At 35.7% G+C, this 24,034-nt stretch overlaps 1 protein-coding gene across 2 annotated transcripts in view; it reads right to left on the bottom strand.

The window, feature by feature from the left end:
- The window catches only part of LOC126101067 (protein bric-a-brac 1-like), a 193,619-nt gene that overhangs the window by 15,346 nt on the left and 154,239 nt on the right, over nt 1-24,034 (bottom strand). Inside the window, exon 6 of one of the 2 annotated variants that reach the window (XM_049911740.1) lies at nt 16,235-18,901. The exons of the other annotated variant lie outside the window; for it this stretch is intronic. Coding sequence (XP_049767697.1) covers nt 18,438-18,901 — 464 coding nt within the window. The 3' untranslated portion in view covers nt 16,235-18,437. Of the gene's footprint in view, nt 1-16,234; nt 18,902-24,034 lie in introns of those variants that run through there. 2 annotated transcript variants of the gene reach the window in all.

The following is a 24,034-nucleotide window of genomic DNA, read 5'->3' as shown; positions in this document are numbered from 1 at the left end:
GTTTGTGTTAAAAGTTGTGGATAATATTGACAAAGTTTCCATTTCTGCTGCACAGATCTTAAACAAATGCGCACGCGCGCGCCCACACACACACACACACACACACACACACACACATACACACACACAGTGGCAGAGGTGGATACTCTTTAATGCACAAAGTTCTTTACATTCAATCAGGAAAACAGAACCAACAGCAGACAGTGTTTCTGAAAATTCAAATTAATGCCTCACTTGGAAAAAAAAACCTTTTTTAACACAGTGTTTGAATGCAACAGAAAAGTAACATCAACAATGATTTACTATCATGACAATGACAGATTAACATTCCTTAACAAGTGAACAACTTGGTTGGGGGAAGGCAAGGGCATGTCATCTCCAGTAGGACCATTCCTAGTAAAGCACCTCTTGCTGTGGACAGTTTTGCTTTTAACAGATTGACATCATGATAGACAGAAATGTCAAAATATGCACTTGGTGTACAATACGGTCATTTGATTACTGGCAAAGTATATCAGCCTGAGGTACAGAGTAGTTGAACTTTTAATTTCAAACTAAAAAGAGAGCTAAATGTTTTAAATGGCTGAATGCCAGCCAGAAGAAAAAAAGGTGCTACAAAGGATGCATGACTCTATTGACACAATACTCTAGTTTCAAAGTTTGCAGAAATGGAAGATTTTCTTTGAAACTAGAAAGATGACACTGACTGATTAATTTCTTCTTGTGGGGCACAAACACCTCATTAAACTCAAGGAAACACACAATCATTTTGACACACTGTGTGGACATGGTTGCGCTTCAATTTATTCCAATTCAAAATGAAGATGAAAATACTCTCTGATAAGGGTGGGTTGCAGACAGCCTCACAGGAGAAGGAATATGAGTATCTACTTCAATAAACAGAACTATATAAGCATTATTATTGATCTACATGACATTTCTCAAGTACACTCAACATTTCTAAACTGCAGTGGTGTTGAAATTACATTTAAGTTCACTTTGCCTTCTTGTTTCGTGAGAGTGTGAAGCAATTTTTTTTATCAACTTTCTGTAATTCTACATTTAATGCAGAAAAATAAATTTTTTTCACATCATGTTTCCTTTAGAAAGATATGCCATATCTTAATATTAAGGCAGAGTTTCACAGTTTTGATACAATATCACTGCACAATGCAGCTACTACTTATCCCTTTACTTTTTTCTGCATGCATGCCTTGGGAAAAATCAGTTTGTAGAAAAGGAAACATATGTGACAACAGACTGATGATGGTCTTATGAGCAAGTGCCACAAACAATTTCCCAGTAATTTTGCTCAGTGGAAGAGGAGTCAAAATAAGTGAATACATGTCTTGGTTTATCTGTAGATACTCAATCATCTCTGAAAAAACGATCATCAAAGTTTTCAACATAATTTAGAAGCCTTTTAGAACAATAAGCTCAGCCCAATTGGTGACATGGCCTCATTTCTTGTGTCTTGTATTCAAATCCCGATTATTGTTTATATTTATTTTATTTTTTCATTTATCTATCCATGTCCATAGAAGGTTACTACAAGAAATGTTTCTTATTGAGTTAGGGGATACAAGGGCATTATAACTGGTTTTCACAATAAGTGTCATACATAGAGTGTAGAATGTATGCTCATGGTATTTTCAGGGGTTACAATTTTTATATATTCGCATATTCTTACATTAGTTCTTAATTCTTAAATTATTATTATTATTGTGCATATGGACCCTGTCTGATCATGCATCAAGTTTATGATTCACCTTTCTAATAAGCCCATATAGCTTTCATTCTTTCACTATGTGCTTTCTTCCTTTCTTCTGACCACTTGGTTCCTGATCTTTTATGGACTTCATTCTCTGGCTTTACTACCCATCTATTTATCTTCTGACAGTAAAGTTTCCTGTCTAGTATGTCCGATGTTCGTATCTGTGACTTTTCCAAGTCAAATATGACTTCTTCTGTCCATGGAATGTTCTTCAGTTTTGCAGTGTATGTCAAAATCTTGTAAGTTAGCCTTGAAGATTGGAGTCTATGAATGTGTGAATAGAATTTCAGCCTTCGTTTCCTGATATCTGCTGCCAGGTTGGATAGTTCTTTTGTTGGTTTGCGTGATTTGAGTCTATACCCCTCTTCTGTTTTATCTGGTCCCAGCATTTTCCTCATGGTCTTTCTTTCCTCCTTCAAGATGTTTTCCAGATCACCTTTTGTATTAAGTACTAAGGTTTTGCTTATGTGCAGCACTTCAGGGTTAATCACTGTATTATACTGTTTGATCTTTGTATGACTGGACATACATTTCTTGTTGTACATTTCACATGTCCTCCCATATTCTCGTTTGAGCTTCTTTAACTGAACGTTCTGTGCTTCCTTTTCCAACTCTGTTAGTTCTATGATCTCATTGAGATATTTGAAGTGTGGAACTTGTTTGATCTGCCCACATTGTGTGTTCAGTTCCTGAATGTCAAATTTAGTGCAAATGAACTTGGTCTTCTCGAATGAAATTTGTAGTCCAGTTTTCCCAGTGCATTCCTTGAGGACTGTTTGATCGTTGTATTTTCACAGGCTGCTAGTATTGCTAGGTTGTCTGCGAAAGCTAAACAGCTGACCTTGATGTCATCATTATCTTGTCCAAGTTCAATGGGTTTCCAGTGGTCCTGGGTTTTCAATTCTTTCTCCCATTCTCGGATGACTTTATCCAGAACAAGGTTGAAGAGCACCTTGTTGCACACCGGTCTTTATCTTAAAGAGCTCAGAGAATTTGCCCATGAATTTCACTTTTGACTTTGTGCCCATGAGTGTTTCCTTGCTGAGTCTTAATGTCTTTCGATCAAGTCCTTATTCTTCTAAGATGCTAAAGACGGACTGTTGATCGACCGAATTATGTGCCTTCTTGATCTAAAATTTAATTCTTATATTTTATTCTTATGTTTATCCTTCATGAAGATTTGGTGCCTTTCGTTGGATGATACTGATTGTAGAAATATTTGAAACATGGAAATTTCAAACAATATGAGTATCGCGTGAGTGTAGAAATATTTGAAACATGGAAATTTCAAACAATATGAGTATCGCGTGAGTGTAGAAATATTTGAAACATGGAAATTTCAAACAATAAAGTATCGCGTGAGGGCAGGGTTGCCACAGCAGCATTTCTTAATATGAATCTCACTGGTAAAGAAACATTAACCCTATTGAAGATTGCATGTGTTGGTTATAATTTCATGGCAGACCACGTGAATGGATCACTTTTCCAAAAACATTTGTTATGTAATTCGTAGATGAGTAAGAACAAAAAAATGGTTCAAATGGCTCTGAGCACTATGGGACTCAACTGCTGTGGTCATAAGTCCCCTAGAACTTAGAACTACTTTAAACCAAACTAACCTAAGGACATCACACATATCCATGCCCGAGGCAGGATTCGAACCTGCGACCGTAGCGGTCGTACGGTAGACTGTAGCGCCTTTAACCGCTCGGCCACTCCGGCCGGCTGAGTAAGAACAACATTATTTCAGTATACAATGTAAAACATTCGTGTAGTAATCTTCAGTAGATATGGGTAGATAAATGAATAGCAAAAATTTTAATAATATAATAATAATAATAATAATAATAATAATAAGGCCCGGGAAAAGAATAGGCCTCCGGTATGTTCTGCCAGTCGTAAAAGGCGACGAAAAGAACAAACCACTAATAGGGCTAACCCCCCTTTTAGTGTGATTACTTGGTTCAGGACAGAACTAAAGAAGCCTCGGACAAGCGCCGTCATGGTCGGGGACGATGCTTGAACCCTATGCCCCCCCACAATGGTAACGACACTGCTAGCCAACTGGAAAATGATTTAAATCCAAATAGAGGTGTTTTGCAGGATATGCTTCGTGCAACCACCCTAGAAGGAAAACAAAGACAGAGGATGAGATGGTCAGATGAAGTTAATCGACACCTCATGTTCTGTTATTACCAAGCAACAAACCTAGGAACCAACACAACTGGATACAGATCACAAGTATACACAACATTTATTACCAGATACCCAGAATTAAAATTTTTAACAGAACAACGACTAGCTGATCAGATCCGTGTAATAATCAAAAATAACAGTATACCCCAGCCAGAATTAGAAAACATCAAACAACAAGTACAACAAATACTAGAACAAAATAATGTGTAATCAGAAGAAGAAGAAAATACAGTAACGGACTCAAACATCCCAGAGAAAACAAACAAAGAACAAAACGCGTCAATTAAACAATCAGAGGAAAATGACATCTTAAGACAGCCACCAGAACAAGCACAAATAGAACACGAAGTGACACACATGTTAGATATAGAAGAAAAATTTCAGCTAACATATATAGAATACAAAGACACAAATACAGACATTAGACCATTCTTGCATAGACCACCAAATAACCCACAAGTCGAAACAACAATGACAACTATCAACACAATCATACACAACAAAATAAATGAAAACACAACTATGGAAGAGTTACAACTACTGGTTTATGTAGGAGCACTCACTACACTAAATATACACACTACGCAGAGATCAGAACAAACCAACACACAGAAGAAACCCACAAAACCGGCATGGCAACACAGGCTACAGATCAGAATAGAAAAACTGAGAAAAGACATCGGACAGCTAACACAATTTATAAGAAATGAAATATCAGACAAAAAATGAGAAAGGTTAGGTAAAATCTCACAACAAGAAGCAATAGAGCAATTAGATGAAAAGAAGCAGAAATTACAAGCATTGGCCAAATGACTTAGAAGATACAAAAAAAGTGAAAATAGAAGGAAACAAAACCAAACATTCAACACAAACCAAAAGAGATTTTACCAAACAATAGATAACACACACATTAAAATAGATAATCCACCAAACATAACAGACATGGAACATTTCTGGAGCAACATATGGTCAAACCCGGTACAACATAACAGACATGCACGGTGGATACAAGCAGAAACAGACACATACAAGATGATACCACAAATGCCTGAAGTGATAATTTTGCAACATGAAGTCACCCGAGCAATTAATTCTACACACAATTGGAAAGCCCCTGGAAATGATAAAATAGCAAATTTCTGGCTAAAGAAGTCACCTCAACACATTCACATCTAACTAAATTATTTAACAGTTACATTGCAGACCCATACACATTCCCTGATACACTTACACATGGAATAACCTATCTGAAACCTAAAGATCAAGCAGACACAGCAAACCCAGCTAAATATCACCCCATAACATGCCTACCAACAATCTACAAAATATTAACTTCAGTCATTACACAGAAATTAATGACACATACAACACAGAACAAAATTATAAATGAAGAACAAAAAGGCTGCTGCAAAGGAGCACGAGGATGTAAAGAGCAACTGATAATAGATACAGAGGTGACATATCAAGCTAAAACTAAACAAAGGTCACTACACTACGCATACATTGATTACCAAAAAGCTTTTGATAGTGTACCCCACTCATGGTTACTACAGATACTGGAAATATACAACGTAGATCCTAAATTGATACAGTTCCTAAACATAGTTATGAAAAACTGGAAAACCACACTTAATATCCAAACAAACTCTAATAATATCACATCACAACCAATGCGGATTAAGCGTGGAATATACCAAGGACATTCATTAAGTCCTTTCTGGTTCTGTCTTGCTCTGAACCCACTATCCAACATGCTAAATAATACAAATTACGGATATAATATTACTGGAACATACCCACACAAAATCACACATTTGCTATACATGGATGATCTAAAACTACTGGCAGCAACCAATCAACAACTCAACCAATTACTAAAGATAACAGAAGTATTCAGCAATGATATAAATATGGCTTTTGGAACAGACAAATGTAAGAAAAATAGCATAGTCAAGGGAAAACACACTAAACGAGAAGATTACATATTGAATAACCACAGTGACTCCATAGAAGCGATGGAAAAAACAGATGCCTATAAATATCTAGGATACAGACAAAAAATAGGAATAGATAATACAAATATTAAAGAAGAACTAAAAGAAAAATATAGACAAAGACTAACAAAAATACTGAAAACAGAATTGACAGCAAGAAACAAGACAAAAGCTATAAATACTTATGCTATACCAATATTGACCTACTCATTTGGAGTAGTGAAATGGAGTAACACAGACCTAGAAGCATTCAATACACTTACACGTTCACAATGCCACAAATATAGAATATATCACATACATTCAGCAACAGAAAGATTCACATTAAGCAGAAAGGAAGGAGGAAGGGGATTCATCGACAATTTAAGAAAATTCTTCCTAGAACGAGCAGAAACTAGCAAAATACACAAAGCAATCACTCATATAAATACATCGGCTACACCACTGCAATTTCATAACCACTTCTACAACCCTTTAGATCACATAACATCAACAGATACGAAGAAAGTAAATTGGAAAAAGAAAACACTACATGGCAAGCACCCGTATCATCTAACACAGCCACACATCGATCAAGACGCATCCAACACATGGCTAAGAAAAGGCAACATATACAGTGAGATACAGAAGGATTCATGATTGCAATACAGGATCAAACAATAAACACCAGATATTACAGCAAGCATATTATTAAAGATCCCAACACCACAACAGATAAATACAGACTTTGCAAACAACAAATAGAAACAGTAGATCACATCACAAGTGGATGTACAATACTAGCAAATACAGAATACCCCAGAGGACATGACAATGTAGCAAAAATAATACATCAACAGCTTGCCTTACAACATAAACTTATAAAACAACATGTTCCCACATACAAGTATGCACCACAAAATGTACTGGAGAATGATGAATACAAATTATACTGGAACAGAACCATTATAACAGATTAAACACCACCACATAACAAACCTGACATCATACTCACCAATAAAAAGAAGAAAGTAACACAACTAATCGAAATATCCATACCCAATACAACAAATATACAAAAGAAAACAGGAGAAAAAATTGAAAAATACATCCAACTGGCTGAGGAAGTCAAGGACATGTGGCATCAAGATAAAGTTGCCATTATACCAATTATACTATCAACTACAGGAGTCATACCACACAATATCCACCAGTACATCATTGCAATACAGCTAAATCCAAACTTATATATACAATTACAGAAATCCGTAATTATTGATACATGTTCAATTACCCGAAAGTTCCTAAATGCAATATAACATATACCGTACAGTTAAAAGGAAGTGATGCTTGATCAAGGTCCGCGTGACTTTCCATTTTTAACCAGACTTAACGCCTGAGAAAGTAAAGAAATAATAATAATAATCGAGTTTCAAACAAAGGGTGCAGAAGTGTGAAGTAATGATGCTAGCTGTTGTGCCACTACTTCCGTTGAACAACTTACTCACTAAAACACGCACAAAGTACCATGAAAACTTTATATTTCTCTCAAAAAAGTACTTTCGGATAAGCCGAGACACATGTTCACTTATTTTCACCCCTCTTCCACAGAGCAAAGTTTCTGGGAAATTAGGCTATGGCAGTTGCCATATCTCACACATGCTAGAGAGAGCATTTGTCATAAGGTAAGCCTGTGACAGAACAGTACCTGAAAACTGGGATTTCTGCTCCTCACAGGCACTATACTACAAATTGTGCTGTGTCAGTATGCCTCAAGGACCAGGTCTAAGCTTCAACAAACCACTAGATACTCTCTACTTGAATAGCAGGCTAGTCTTCATAAAACCAAATTTGTCACTATCCCAATCATAGAATTAACACAAAAAAGGCGAAGGAGGCTAATCTCATCTTAGATCATACAGGTCAAGAGTGAATGTCTCATATCAGTGTTTCAAAGCTTGCTGAAAGAAAAATGTGTGTGAAGTTCTGCATGACATCTGTCTAAAAATAAAATATTTTCATTTCCTGTTGACTTTTTGAAACATTACAGCCCTATCAAAATGTGAGTATTTGTGAAAATGTCTTAACAAAAGGGAGAATTAAAGACATTGTAATTAAAAGAACTAAAAGTGAGAAATACCTGAAATTATTTAAACTTTGTTCACAGTCTTATCAGACATGATTAACACATACACACTTCTGAGCTTTCTTTTCACTATTAATTCGTAAAAGCAAAATAGGAAAATTTTTAGGTTTCTGCAAACTTCAGAATTTTGTTTTGCAGATATAAATATTCATAGGATGTTAACTATTTTGAAAAATGATAATGTGGAAAATTAATTACCATTAATGCCTTAACTTCATAAACTACCCACAGATTTCTTCATAAAAATGAGAGAATCTAAAAATCATTCATTCTTCTTAGATTACTTTCGCTACAACCCCCATCTCGAATATCCTAAAAATTCCACGAGATATTATTTGGAAATTATACTTATGGAAGGTACTGTCAGAGTGGGCAATATTACTTGGTGCAAATTGTGATTATTAGTCCTATTGGGAGGGGGTTAGTGTGTGTGTGTGTGTGTGTGTGTGTGTGTGAGGAGAGAGAGAGAGAGAGAGAGAGAGAGAGAGAGAGAGAGAGACCTAATTTTCAACATACTAAGACGGAATGTTAAAGTCAAAAGCCTGCCATGCCTCTAGTAGTTTTTGTTTATTAGTTATATTTTTTTAGTTTTCCACAGTATGAAGAGTTATTTACAAAATATAAATTTTTCACAGTCCTGGACCATTAAAAAAAATCGTGAGAAACTGAAAATATTCTATTTCTCAAAAACACACACACACACACACACACACACACGTCACAAGTATATATATCTAAGAACACCAATATATTTTTTTCCAGTGAAATTCATGATCATCATGATTATTAACTGACATTCACTGTATGATTTGAGATGAAATCACCCAAGAGGCAAAGACATTAATGGATGACTAAACGCGTTTCAAATGTTGTGAACAGTCGCACCTCAAGACAGACAACTGTCGCATGTGATAGTACACAAAAACAAACCTAAATAATTTTCCACTACAGCACAACAATCTCTTGAATTTTGTTGCACTAGTGCAAGTATTATTTGTTTAAGCAATGAGATCATAATACAGAGTGCACTTACAGGAACAGTGCATCAGTATGAAAGATCAGATACAAGTGACTGACAAAATTTTGATGTTATTGTCAACTAATATCATAAATTGTAGAAATAGCATCATGTAACAACTTAAGTTGGTGTTCAATTTATTCTTTTCTGTGTGGTTGGTTTCAGTCAAAGGCCATTATCCAGCAACTACTGAACACACTTCACTTCAAGGATACCTAAACTGGTTGCACAATAAAGAAAAAACTGAGCAGCAGGTTAATGTGTTAAGTGATGCCATTTCTACAATTTATAAAAAATAACAACAAAAAATATGCAAGTGATATCGCGAAAAAACTACTTATCTCAAGTGATATTGTGAAAAACTACTTATCTGTCATCCAGAAAAGTTACTGGATTCTAGTCTGAGAATGCTGCAAACTAAGAACCTGGAAACTTAAGTGTTAAACAACTGATTCTGCACAAAGCAAGTGAGTCAAGCAATTCTGCATGTAAATAACGATCTGAAGACAAATGTCAAAATATATTTAAAGTTACATACAAAGTTATCCTGTACCATGTCACAACAAACCTTATAAGTACTTGTCTGAGTTCCTCAAAAAGGAATTGAGACCGAATAAAGGTTCTTGTGAAATCAAACACATAGTTATAAGGTTGAATTTAATAGCCGTTTACTTACAATATAAGGACTGGCTCAAGCAAATATGCAACAATTCTGCTTGCCTCCCTCACCATCATATCTGTCTACATAATATTCCCCAACCAAACGTTGTGTTGTATCATCTATAGCAATAACCCAAAGGACATGGTGAGAATGACATTACAGTCCTGCTGGCAGCTTGCTATTACTGGCACACTGTTGAAACAACACAGCTTTGTTATAGATATCTCTTACAGAATGCCTATAGTTTTATTAGTCATCTCTTATTATGATTCTGTATATTTCATGGGATGATGTCTCTCCTGACTACTGGTAAAAACTGTATACTCTTCCATGTGCTCCCGAGATTGGCTTCGAAGGGGTAATACTGTGACACAAAAGCTAATTGGTGATTACCAAACGCCTGAGGCTGATCAGTAAAAATTATCAGCCACGAGTGCCAACAAAAGGAAATACCTCTAGTAAATCACACTGATGATTTGTTCTGTAAAGGTTATAATAAACAAATTTAATTGTATCTCAGACAAACTCCCTGGCAGATTAAAACTGTGTATTGGACCTGGATTTATTAACATGGAACCTTGTATTTCATGGGCAATACACTTACTGATGGTACTGGTCTGAACTCATTCAATAAAGTGTTGTCCACAAAAGGCCAGGTTTTTGGTCGAAGTCCTGACTCAGCACACAGTTCCAGTATGGTTTGACATCACAGCAAACACCAGTGAAAGAGGAAAGCACATCCTCTAAAATTTATTATATTGGCCCAAATATAAGCCACACAATTTTTAAAGAGGGGGGGGGGGGGGAGAAACTGCAGATTTTTTTTGGTCACATTAATAAGATATTAATTTAGATAAGTTACACACTAGCATTTGTATCTTAGTTGTCACTGTTAACTTCTCTATCTGAATTTATTTTATCACTAACAGTATTTTCATCACTGTTCCAAAATACATTCTCCTTGGCTATCATTCACAGCACTACACGTTCAGTGCTTCTTGAACCCTTTGATGATAAAATCTGATAGTGTGTGCCATGAAGAGTGGCTCCACTCACACATGAGGTTAACCGACAGTTTAATCTTGCTGGATGAAGAAATTGAAGTTATGTACAATCAAACAGAACTGCTAGAAACAGCAATTAACAACGATATTGTTATGAATGCTTGTGTGGGTACCCACCACAATGCAAAATGGGCTGGCAAATTTGAATTGGAAAACACGAACAGTGGGGACCAAAGATTAGAATTTGTGAACATTACGAACACATAGTTCAAAGTTCCTAACAGAAGAAGTATACATGGAGAGTGTGCTGGATATGAAACAGATTATATTCCAGGCAGTCTAAGAGGCAAACACCAAATAAAATCTAGTCTTGCCTACCAGGTACTGACATTGATAGTGATAATGTAAAATAGTTATAATCAAGTACAATACTGAACTTAAAAAGCAATGAAGTGCAACTGGAGTAAGCGAAGGGCTATAGAATTTACACACCTGAACAATCTAGACTGGAGATGGACAAGATAAATAAGGAAACCATTAAGCTGGGAGGAAACATGATGTGTCACTGAAAGAACACAATATGAACTACAGAAGAATAAATTGAAGGGAATGACACTACGGTTGAAGCAAGAAATAGTCGATTTCATAAAAGAATGGAAAAAGTTGAGAAAAAGTAGACTGATACAGAAAAATCAATGACAAATAACAACTACCATCCACACTGAAAAAGGTAGACGAGTGAGACAAATAAGTAGGGAGATAAAAGAAGATCTAGATAAGTAGGGAGATAAAAGAAGACCTAAAAAAAGGAAGCAGACAAGATGTACTCAAAAATTAGATCACTACATTTTGAATGCAGAACTTCTAGCAACATAATCAAGGATGAAAAAAGATAGCATTTCACTTGAACCTGAAGAAGTAGCAGACAGGCAGAAAGATTAAACTGAAGAACTATATGATTATGAAGATGTCAGAGATGATTTAAATTACATAAGCACAATGACAGAAGTGTAAAATGAATTCATAGCACCACAAATTACCTGGTTAGGATTCAACAATGCTTAAAACAACTTTAACAACAACAAAGTCAATGGAATAGACAACATATGTGCTGATTTATTAAAGATTACTGGAGACGAGGTGAAAAAACTATTGTACAATTTTGTGTTTCTGCTACGAGTATGGAACACTACCAAAGGAATACAAAGTACAATATAAGAAAGGAAATGCCAAACACTCTTCAAATTATAGGACCTTAGTTTCATGCTTCAAAAATTCTACTCATTATTGTTAAGGAAATTTGTTTTATTTTATTTATTAATGTGTTTGTCCTTAGACCATTCAATACAACAGTATTGGACATCTGAGACACATCACAGTAATAATGTACACATGCATAAAACATACACAAAGTAGATCAGTGTTAGGCGAGGATACGGAAAGGAAGTTGGCCACGGCCTTAACAATGAAACCACCCCAGCATTCACTTCAGCAATGGGAAAACCATGGGAAACTCAAGTCAAGGAGGCCAGATGTCATATGACCCCCACTCCTATCAAATGTGAGTCCAGTGGATTAACAGTGACTTTGCCACCTTACTCAGTACATGATATGAAAAGTGGGATAGCAGGAAAATATCACATTCATTAACCTAGCGGAGGTTTCTGGTAGACTGGACTGGAAAATACTGTTTGAATAACTGAACAAAATTAAAACAGGTTGATAATAAAACAGTAATTCTCAAATCGTACAAAAATCAGAGTACAGAAATAAAAATCAATCATGTTAAGAAAGCGGCCAGAATAAGAATAGGTGTTCTACAAGGCTACTCCCTCTCACAGTAATTATTTGTAGAAAGTGCTATACAAACAATGAATAGTTCCACCAAAAGGATAAAAATTAATGACAAACAAAGGCATTACATTCGGTTTGCTGCTGATGTGGGATTATTACAGATACTGAAAAGGACATGAACTACAAGTTAAAAATTTTAGCTGATTTCTTGGGAAACCACAATTGAAAAACGCAAGACCAACACTAAAACAGAAAATACAGTAAAGAACTGCAATGACCAACAAACTTACAGAAATAAGAGCAATTTACTAACAAACAACCGCATTACAAATAGATACAATAAAGAAATTCATCAAGATCTTTATTTGGTTATTTTAAGCTATGGTTTTGAAGTGTGGACTCTGGGGAAACAGGAAACGATTAGAAACAATAGATATATGGATAGAAAATAGCCAGGACAACATCCTCGACTGAAAGAAAATCCAATTAACAAACAATAAAAAAATTGGAGAACAAAGTACAGTGTTAACATGATACTGAGAAGAAAAATCAAATTAATAAACACACAATTCGACATAACAGCTCCATAAAAAGGAATATTTCTGGTGACTAACAAGAGGCAGGCCCAAACTGTCTGTATTATGAAGTGCTATCAATAAAAGGAACTGCAGAAACTACAACAAATAATTAAGATGGCAAGGGACATAAGAGGACAGTTCCATTAAGGTGTTGAGCGAGTGCGTGTTCCCTTCTAAAAGCTAATCAGACTTTTAATGGCTTGTTTGTTATGACAAAAAACATAATTTTGAAGTCAAACTTTAGGGTTTGACTAGATCTGTCATCATGCAACTACTTTAATCTTTACTTCAGTGTCAGGTGATGGACATCCAAAACTAACATAGCACTCTGACTGAACAAAACAACATGTCTGCAATTGCAAACAGTAGTTAGCCTTTCGTCACTAATTCTGTTGTCGTCTAGTCTGTTTCTTGGCATGTCACAAAAGACATATTTCATTGGTGTTGCAGATCTTGTGTAGAGAGTATAAGTAGTGGTGGTGGTGGTGGTGGTGCTGCTGCATTTTGATTATCAGTCTCTGGAAATTTAAGAGTCTCTTGGTATATTCTTCTAGCAGCTCCTTTGTCAGAGAGGCTGTACCAACCAACATTCCCACAGAATTCTGCCCATTTTGTGTATTCCATCTCTCCATTTATCTTGTACAAAAGAAAGAACCCTAGACTTAAGTTGTGCTTATTCCTATTTTGTGGCTGTCTGTAGGATTTGCTTGATGAAATGGCAGTTCATAGCATTCCCTAATGCAATCTAATGCTGCACATTAGATTCACTTGAAATCATATTTTTGCCAGTTTTTCTATAAGATGTACTCATCACATAATAGAGTTTAAAATTTGACTATTGCCAAGTTCCAAAGGTATTGTCACTTATTTGTGAAAATTAAAATTTACTCTTTAGTTAGAGAAAAACTGTAACTGTCCTACTGTACAAAATAACAGCACTGGGAATGTAGTAATAACAACTACCTAAATGAAACATCAACAAAGACTTGTGTTGTTGCCACATTTAGAAAAATGTTTTATCATCATCTTACACACACACACACACACACACACACACACACACACACACACACAGCTTATGAACAGTTATATCCTACTTCAGCTGCATGTACAGAATAAAAGGTTGTATTCATCAATATATTTAAACAACAAAAGTAGAAAATATACTAATTTGGAGTTGTCAAAAAAGCCTATCGTTGGTCAGTCCGTTCACCCAGCAACTCAATGATTTATTAATTGTTAGGGTTCTGTACATCAATCGGTAAAAATAGGACCCTTATAATATCTGCTATGTCCCAGTGTTAAGACACCTTTTTCTCAGGATCAGTTAGAGTTACTAAGTCAAAAGTTATGTCAAGTACTAAGATCTACAGTCCCTTTGCCGTGTAAATAATTTACTCTTCTAAATCAATGCTATCAAAACATAGGGTCATACATGTTACATATTTTGATACTCGCAAAACCTATGTATATACATTCTGGGTCTGGTTGTCTAGCGGTGAAGCGTGTCTGTGGAAACTGAGAGGTCACAGGATCAAATCTCAGTTGGACCATGGATTTTTCAGTCTTTGTTTTAACCTAGCCGGTTGGATAATTAGAGTAGGTTAGGGACACACAAGTCACCCAAGTGGCATCCAGTATAAAGAATAGCACCAGGCCACTGAGCCATAAGAAATTATATGTATTTAAGTTTGTACAGAACCCTCAGAGAATAAGTCAAATTCAAACTTGTCCTGTTTTTTCTTTCTTCTCTGGCTCTGTAATAACTCCAATCTCAAAATGTGAACTACAGTGATGAAGTTATTAAATAGTTTGAGAAAATGATCTTATTCAGAATATACATTGAAATTAGTGACCTAGAATGCCGACCAGTGTCATTTAATTCTCTGTACCCCTCCGACTGAAAGTGGTCACTGCCACCACACTCCTCGCTGATACAACATAAAATAAGATCGAGCAACTCTGTCAGAATAGTTACTAATAATGAAATATGATTTAGTGTTCTTTTGAATATCATTACCAAGAGATCTAACATATACGGACTAGAGTGATATAATACTGATAAAAATTACAGTCACCATAAACAGAATGATTAATTTAGTAGCAGTTGCACGAATGAAAATGTTCTTTCCATCAGTGGAAAGAATTTTTTTTGTTACATAAAATATTCTTGATAAGAATGAGGAATCAAAATTAAACTTTACTAATAAAACCCAACACATTTGCTATTCAGGTAATCATCCACAGTGATAGTAGACATCATCCAGTGATGTTCAAGCACAACTATTTAATTAGTCAGTATTTTGGAGCTGTATGATACATTGTTATTACAGGTCTGCCTTTTGGATTCTTTGCAATGCAGTTTTAACTATCTTGTTAGACACTGAAACATTGACAGAACACTAGATGTTCTCTGAGAACACTGGTAACTTACACTAGCATAATGCAATGAAACCTAATTCAGATGCTCCCACCTAACACACTTTCTTGTGTAAAACATTTCTTGATTCCAGACTCACAAAAACATATATAAGAGCGTATTATAGAGCATCTCGCATTCAAACTGCTGATCTCCTGCATAAGATGTGCTGACCCTTTATTAATGGCTCATTTTCATGAGCTACAGGTAACTTACAAAAACCTGTTAGCTGGTGAAGGCGGTATAATCCAGTAACACAAGGGAATGGGCTGTTTGTTGTTAAGAACTGGACATGGGAAACCTCCTTCCTAGATGTAGCTCTGATTTCTAGCTGCCTACCACATTCCACTTGCAGGTAAAACAATCTGACATTTCTTATCACACATCCAGTTGTAACAAAGTGTGCAGTCAGAAAACAACAGTATCATTTGTGAAACATTAAGTGATGCACAACAGCTGTGCAAAATAAGAAGAAAACATTCAGTTGTCAAGACTTTGCAAATCACACAGAGGTAAAACTGAAGCAAGGTACTGTTAGCAAACTGAAGAACTTTGAACATATTGCTTCTGAAAAGGAAGAAGCACCAAAGGCCAAAGCTTGTACATATTCTGAACTTGAAAATGGTTTAATTCAGAGAATACATCAACCTAAAGCTGTGTCAATGCTTGTAAGTAGGCCAATAATTAAAGTAAATGCTACAGAAATTGCAAGGAAGAAGAAAACAAAAACTTTTTCTGTGTCCCCGGGTCAACTCGACAGGCTTAAGGGAGATGCTGGAATTGTTCACCAAGGAATTTGTGGCAAGGATGATTCAGCAATAAAAAAACATACATTACTGCCTGGAAAAACAATGTCTGACAACACGGTACGGAAATATGTGCCATTTAATGTAAACAAATTTGAACTGTTTTTCAAATTCATGCCTAACAAGTCTTGAACTGTCTGAAATGAAACTTGCCTTGGTGAAAAGCTGAGCAGACCAAGTGATGCTACTTATTTGCACTAATGCTGACTACATGGAGACGATCTGAAGCTGCTCATAAACAGGAAAGCGACAAATCTTTGTTGCTACAAAAAAGTGCAAGTAAACCTATCAGAGATTGGCCTGAAAACGTATCACTCACATAGAGATCATGAAGATGAGATTAGAATAATTACTGCATGCACAGAGGCATCCAATCATTCTTCCCACACTCCTTATGTGAATAGAACAGGAAGAAACCCTAATAGCTGGTGCACTGGGATGTACCCTCTGCCATGCATCTTATGTTGGTCTGCGGAGTAGATGTGGATGTAGAATCCCAAGGACAATCTGTCACATGGCTAAAAGTGCTTGACACAAAAAAATATGCTGCCTGTTGACAACTGAACTTTATTTTCCTTCTGTCCAAGTTGACCCAGCAAACTATAGTCGATGGGTCAAGAATTGAAAAAATGACAAAACACTTAACGCAAGCACTTTCTTCAGTAGTATCTATAACACATTAACATGCCAGAATCTGTGAAGACACTGAGTCTCCAGGATACGCAGTTCAACTTCGGCTGTATATGATGATGGGAAACTTTTAGGCAACTTATCAACCCCCTGTAATTTTTGGGGAATTTCTTTTTTCTTTTTTTTTAGTTCAAACAGATGACTGGTTCAATGTTGTAGACATGTGAAAAGTGAATTGTCATTGTTACCGATTATGATCAGGACTGGCAGATAGCCCATAATAAAGAAACACAGCAACATTCAATTTCAAGACTTTCAGTTAATTTTAATGTAATGACATTTCAGATACACGAGATTATAAAAGATGATGATGCAGAAGATAAGAGTCCTAAAATGTAGTAGAGGTAAAATGCAAATCATAATATGTTTTTTCTAAACATCAGTTCCAATATATATTAATTTGATCTTCAGAGAAGTCTTAGCAGCAGACGTTGAATCATCTGGCAAAATTAACTATAGGCTTAATGACATAAAAAAGTCCCTGTTTAAAGATCAATACACACTGAAGCCACAGACATTTCATCATTTTTTCTTTTAAGCATAATTTCTGTGCTACAAAAAGAAATAATGAAATAATCTGCTTAAGACATTTTCCCATTTAACATGTGCTTAAGCTGTAGGTTCTTAATGGCAACTTGACAATATTTTCCTGTATTAAAAAGTGCCAGAAGAGAATCATCAAAAGCCTCTAAGCCCAACAGCTTTACTTACTCTACAATAACACATGTTCTGATGACCAAAATAGGATATTTCATAAATACAGTAAATATATACGGAAGGAGTCCAAACACTGATATTTGCACAAAATTCACAATAGAAGTGTAACAGCAGGTGATTAAAGAATCACCTGCCAAAATAAATATGTTCAAGAGCACTACCAGGTACTGTTGATCAGAAGTATGCGAAAACTGAATGAGAAGACAATGAACAGGATACGAATGTAATATATAATAATAACGCACAAAAATAGAGGTATAGAGGATATAGAAGGAATGAAGAGACTCAAAAACTTTAAGTGGCAATAAAACAATAGTGGGACTTCCACAATAAATAATTGTTCTGGTACAAAACAGGAGTTCAAACTCAAACAACTCGAACACATTACAGAACTTAAATAGCTGCATACTGTAAAAAAATGAATGTTATTCCATTCATTAAAATACATTTTGTTTCCCCTTTCCAGTCGAAAAGCGCATCAACTCTATCAAAACTGGTTACTTAGGTCCAAGTTTAAATGTCCATTTTATTAATGAATAATAGTAATAGTTCAATTCTGCTGATCTTATGACACATGAAATTCTGAAGCAGTTATTGCTTCCACTTGACATTTCACTTCATTGATATTGTAATTAGAAGCCATAACACTTGGGGAACTATGTTAAAACTGCCTCCTAACAAGAATAGAAGGAGTTGCAGGCACTATTGTGATGCCGGAGTCACGCCCAGAACATTTGCGGCCACTAATGTCAGTTCTGTGCAAGGCAACAGGTTGAGCAAATACTTGGGGAGCAGCTGGTACAATAGATATACCAGAGCCAGCAGGGATGGCGATGCTGGCAGGAGTAGTAACCTGTGACCTAATATAAGGTTGCCCATATTCATTAAGTGGCGCAGTCCCAGAAGCTCCCTGCAAACGACAGCTTCGCTTCGCCGTTGTAGAGAATGCACTCCGAATGTTCCATCGCTTCATCCAGTTACGCAGTGTCTTGCGTGGGATGCCGTGCTCCTTCGAAGCCCGGTACACACTGCCTCCACCTTTGACATCCATCAGCGCCGCCCACAGGTTATCGTTGGTGTACTGCCGATAGGGGCGCACCCGTGGTAGCCACAGTGGAGGTGCCGCTGTAGGAAACACTGTGCATCAGAGGAAAGGGCGCAGTCGCTCTGGGTGGAGGGGGAAAGACATTCACATGCAATTACAAAGGTCCACTTTCATGTAAATCTCTTTCTATGGTGACAAGTCTAATTACATGCAGGCTTTAACAGAATCAAAACATCCAACCACTTAAAAAAAAAAGTTACAAAAGCTGACATTTTCTACACAGATGCACTGCTAATGGGAGATACTGTGGAATGGAATGTATCATAGAAGATGGAGGTGTTCTGAACAGGAAAAATCTATTCACAAGGGGACCTCACAGTCTGGCCCTGTCTGATTTTCTTCGTAGTTACAGGATTTGAAGGTGAGTGCCCAAATGGCAATTTCCTAAAGCAGTATGATGAAGTTCCCAAAAAATTATTAATTCTTAAATAAGTTGCCTTTGAAAATTTGGAGATTTCTGAGTGTTGCTAAGTACAAAACATCTGTTAACTACTAAAGATTATGTTCGTAGCTTGGTGTGCAACATGACAGGATTCTAATCATTTAGTTGTTGGTTCGGATTCTCACTAGTGCTATACATAACTTTCTTAAATTCCACAGAATCACAATTTTCAGATAAATGACATTTTTATTTTTAATTACTATTCAAATTAAAATGTAAATATTCACAATAAATTAAAGTTTGGTATAAAAATGTGAAACATCAAATAGGAAATCAAATACTTTTTTACTGCTAGAGACTGAACAGTATTACTGACGCACTGAATTCTTTTTTCTTAAAAAGGTATTTTACATGTCTGTAACAAATTGTTATGTATTTTTATATGGACACTAACTGAAACAAAAAATGCTGTTTTTATAAAGAAATAGGATAAAATATGTATACTACTAGTGAGCTTCAAATTGGTGAACAGTATTACAACCTTATCATGAAATGCACTGAGCTGCTAAGAATTTGTTAATAAACTACATATTTTATGTTTAACAGTGGTCATAAGTCATATAATCTTCAAAGTTAATTTATTTGAGTTGTTTTTTAGAGTTGTGTTGTTATGCTTTAGGAATCTGGCACTGACCTTCAAATCCTCACAACTATAAAGAAAATACAAGAGGGCCGCTATAAAAGGTTCCGTTGTCAGTTCCACACTGTTCACATAAAGATACTGCAATGTTTCACACCTCCCTCTCTTTTACGCCTGCAGTTTCAGTTATAGTATTTGTCTTTTCCACCCTCTGTTTCCTTCCCTGCCCCTCCCCCCCCCCTCTCTCTCTCACCTCCTTTGCTTCCTGAACACTGAATTTCTTATTCCCTGAATTTCTAATTGTCCTATTTGATGCACCAAACTTCTCAGCTTTATCTGCTGTTGGCATTTTCCAGTTCATCCACAGCAAATCCTGTTATTCTGTGTTTCTCATGTCTGGGCATCAGTGATTTTTCTATTCGTTTAAAAAAGTCTTGTCTCACTTTCTTTATTTTATTCTGCAAAAAGAGCTGTGAGTTACACAAACTTTTGCATCTTTTACATTTGGAGAGTTCATCTTGATTGGTTACACTTTGTTAGATAAGGCAGTGTATTTTTGTAAGACAATGCAAGCATATCATTAGCAGCGAGAAATAAAATATGTAAATAAGTGACGAGGTTTTACTTTAGGTTTTGCCAAGTCGTGACACTACTGTAACCCAATTAAAATTTTGAAGCCTATTACAACAAAATGAGTAGTGTTCAATTAATCAATCTGTAGCATTCTGCAGCACACCTGTTCGTGTAAACATGTAGAGGGTAGTTAAAAAGTAAATGAAAATCTAGGGAAGACAAAAAGAAAAGGCACTGAGGATCAATTGTATAACACTAAATTAAACTTTTGTATTGAAGTTATCATTTGGAAATGGGGCTTCAAGTTTTTGGGCTGCATAAAGGCCTTGCTTTGGCTGAGAAAATATATCCTGTGTATATATGTGGAATCATAACTGATACTCTTTTTTAGTATGACTAAATGCATTGCAGATGTCAGTTTGTCTGATAATCTCACTTTTGTGGATATGGTTTTCAAGACACTTCTGTCTTTCTTACTTTACTGGTCTGACACACAGATCATAAGTATTTGTTTGTTACCATACAATTTTCAGTCTTATAATCACAATACACCAATCTTTATCACACATTGTCCATTTTATTTCAACATCCACTTCATACTGAAAATAGCCCTTATTCTTCAGACAAAATTTGCAATGTAAAGGAATGACATCTAAAGATGAGTAAGGATGAAGAAAAATGTTTGGTCCACCAAAGAGTATATGCTGTGGGTATGGTAAACAGCAAGTGCAGTATTACATTTACAAAAAATACCCACATTTTCACAATTCATCAGAAAATAACAATCCTCCTTGCACAATCAGCCCATCACAAATCAAGAGAAAGGAAGGAAGATTAGGGTTTAAAGTACCACTGACAGTGAGGTCATTAGTCAAAGACATCAACTTTTGGTTAGGGAAGTGTGTGGTAGGGAATTTGTCGTGTTCTTTTCAAATGAACCATCCTGGCATTTGGTTTAAACAGTTTAGGAAAAACACTGAAACCCTACTTGGGAATGATGAGGTGAGGATTTGAACTGCTGTCCTTCCAAATGTGAGTTCAGTGTCTTCCCACTGTGTCATCACATTTGGTTGATAAATGAAGATCTGTAGACTACAACGATATAACTAACAATCACAATTATAAATCAGTTACTTAACGGTACTGTAAGCCTCAATGAAATGTTTCTCATAAATATTATGATAAGGAAAAATTCTTGCTGAAAAGAAGAAAGGTAACTATAGTTCAGGCATTGATTGGTCGACAGGCATTAGATCTGAAGAACAACATTGTCTGCACGCTTAGCAATATTTTCAATTGTGTTAATGTGCTATTAATGACTGAATTCCTGAACTGTATGGCAAGTATTTACATTTATTCCTTCCATTATTTATTGGGAATGTTAAAAACTTATTGTCAAAGAAAATAATAATCACTAAACTTGTTAATGCTGTGCGAGGTGTAAGCACTTAGAAATATTAGACTGTGTTCTGAATTTGTATCTCTCTTTCAATATTCTTGAGAAGAATACTTGTAATTAGTATTTACTAACAGGTAAGGGTAATTATTTAAGGTACAACAGAGACTTGTGTCATTTAGTTTCACAACAAACACGTAATTCTATTTTTAGTGAATGTAACATTATTTACTGAAATGTTCCACAGACCCTACTTTGAAGTAATTACCATTTTTTATGTTTGGCATATTGGGGACGTCATTTTTTTTTGGGCCAAACATGGCACTCAATATATTCTGGTGACTACACTGAAACAGTACTGTACCAAGATTACTTTATACCTGTAATTATGAGAAACTTATGAAGTTGAGATGGTCAACATTGTGTTACAAGCTTTTTCACTTCTGTACCAGTTTAGCTGACTGAGTATGTAGGGAAGGACTGTTAGGACACCAAAACGAAAAACCACAACAAAACGTAAAAGTGGGCACACACAGAGGGCATAAAAGGATACATAGTATTATATGAAAAAAACAACAGGAAAAAAGTATGAGATTAACACAGCCTTTAGAATCATATATGATTGTTAATTTAGCATGAAGTCATAGTAATGTTTTAAATGGTAGTGGGAAAAAATGCAACCGCTGTAGTTGGTACTAACTTTATGACCAGTGAGACAATTGTTTCATTTGGTAATGTGTTGGGACTTCCAGAAGCTATTCTGAAGCTTGAGTGTATGGTGAAAATCCACTGCTATTACAAACATTATTGGTAAAGCCCAAGTGGCAGCCTGTTAGCCAAAATGACCAAACTGCCTACTCAATCACATAATATGGCTCCTTGCAAACCCTTAATTGTTCAGAATGTTGTTGAATGCTTCAGAGACACACCAAGAGCTTACTCAATTTAACTCCCCTGGGTGATATGTCTCATACAGCAACACTCCAGCTGGAAAGACAGGGATGATCCCTTTGACTTTTTTCATGGTAAACTCTGATAATTATGACACACACAGTTTCCATTAGTAATATTGTCTTCCTCTGCATGTAACACTTAACATTTCTTAAGAACACATAACACTTCACCCTATTCTTAGATGTTTGTGTAATTTAGTTGGTTATAATTGGGCTACCATGTGATACAGGTCCCACTTCAGAGAGAGTGCATTTCTTTTGAATAAAAACCTGTTCAGTGACAAGCCCTGATGACTGAGCACACTTCTGTTACTTTTGTTTGTTAGAAATGGAGAATTACTTTCTTACTCTTAAGCGTAAATGCTTGCCTAGAGTACATGCAGCACTTAGAAACATACAAGTTATTAAAGTGGATGGCAAGTTCTAAAAACGCAATGCAATAAAAAAATTGAATCAAATTAAAAAATCTGAGGTGAAGTTCTTATCACATACTAAAGCAAATATCAACATGCATAAACACAGACTAACTTTCCGTTTCTGCTGTTTCCAGACTACAAAACAGTAAAGACACAGTGACGAAAAAATGTTAATGTTTAAGTGGTCAAACTATCTAATGCTTAATCATCTCATAGCTAAAACAGATATAATATTAAATAACAAGAGCTGTAGGACAAACGAGACAGTATCAGTATATCATAAATAATGAACAAAATTTTGCTAAAAATGTGTGTGCAGGCACGCGCACGCACGCACACGCACTGAACCCCCCCCCCCCCCCCCCCCCAAATGCACCAGTGCTAAAGCTGATGACTTCATAGCAAAAAGACAATTCTTTTGTTCCAATCTTTATTGCAATACACAGAGCATTTGTTTACATAATTGCACACATACAATTCAGTTAACATATTTACATGGAAAATTGTTCCTAAAACAGTAATTAAATGGAAAATTATGTACAACTCAACAATACAGTATACTGTACAAATAAATACCAAATAAAAATGCAAGCAACCTCATAAATTCACTTACATATCTACTTTCTTTTTACATATATGAGTACAAATATTCTTTGTGTCATTCACTTTTAAAGAAGTTATTTTTTTATATGCTTAATAAATAAGAAATACATTATTAAGTAGGCATGGAATGTTTACAGGAGTGGTCAAAAATGCCACATCTCTACATGCAAAAGCATGGAGGATTAATCTT

Source organism: Schistocerca cancellata, chromosome 9 (assembly GCF_023864275.1).
Source record: "Schistocerca cancellata isolate TAMUIC-IGC-003103 chromosome 9, iqSchCanc2.1, whole genome shotgun sequence".
NCBI classification, from domain to species: Eukaryota; Metazoa; Arthropoda; class Insecta; order Orthoptera; family Acrididae; genus Schistocerca; species Schistocerca cancellata.
Note: the sequence above shows the minus strand (reverse complement) of the source record. Positions and strands in the feature narration are given on the sequence as shown.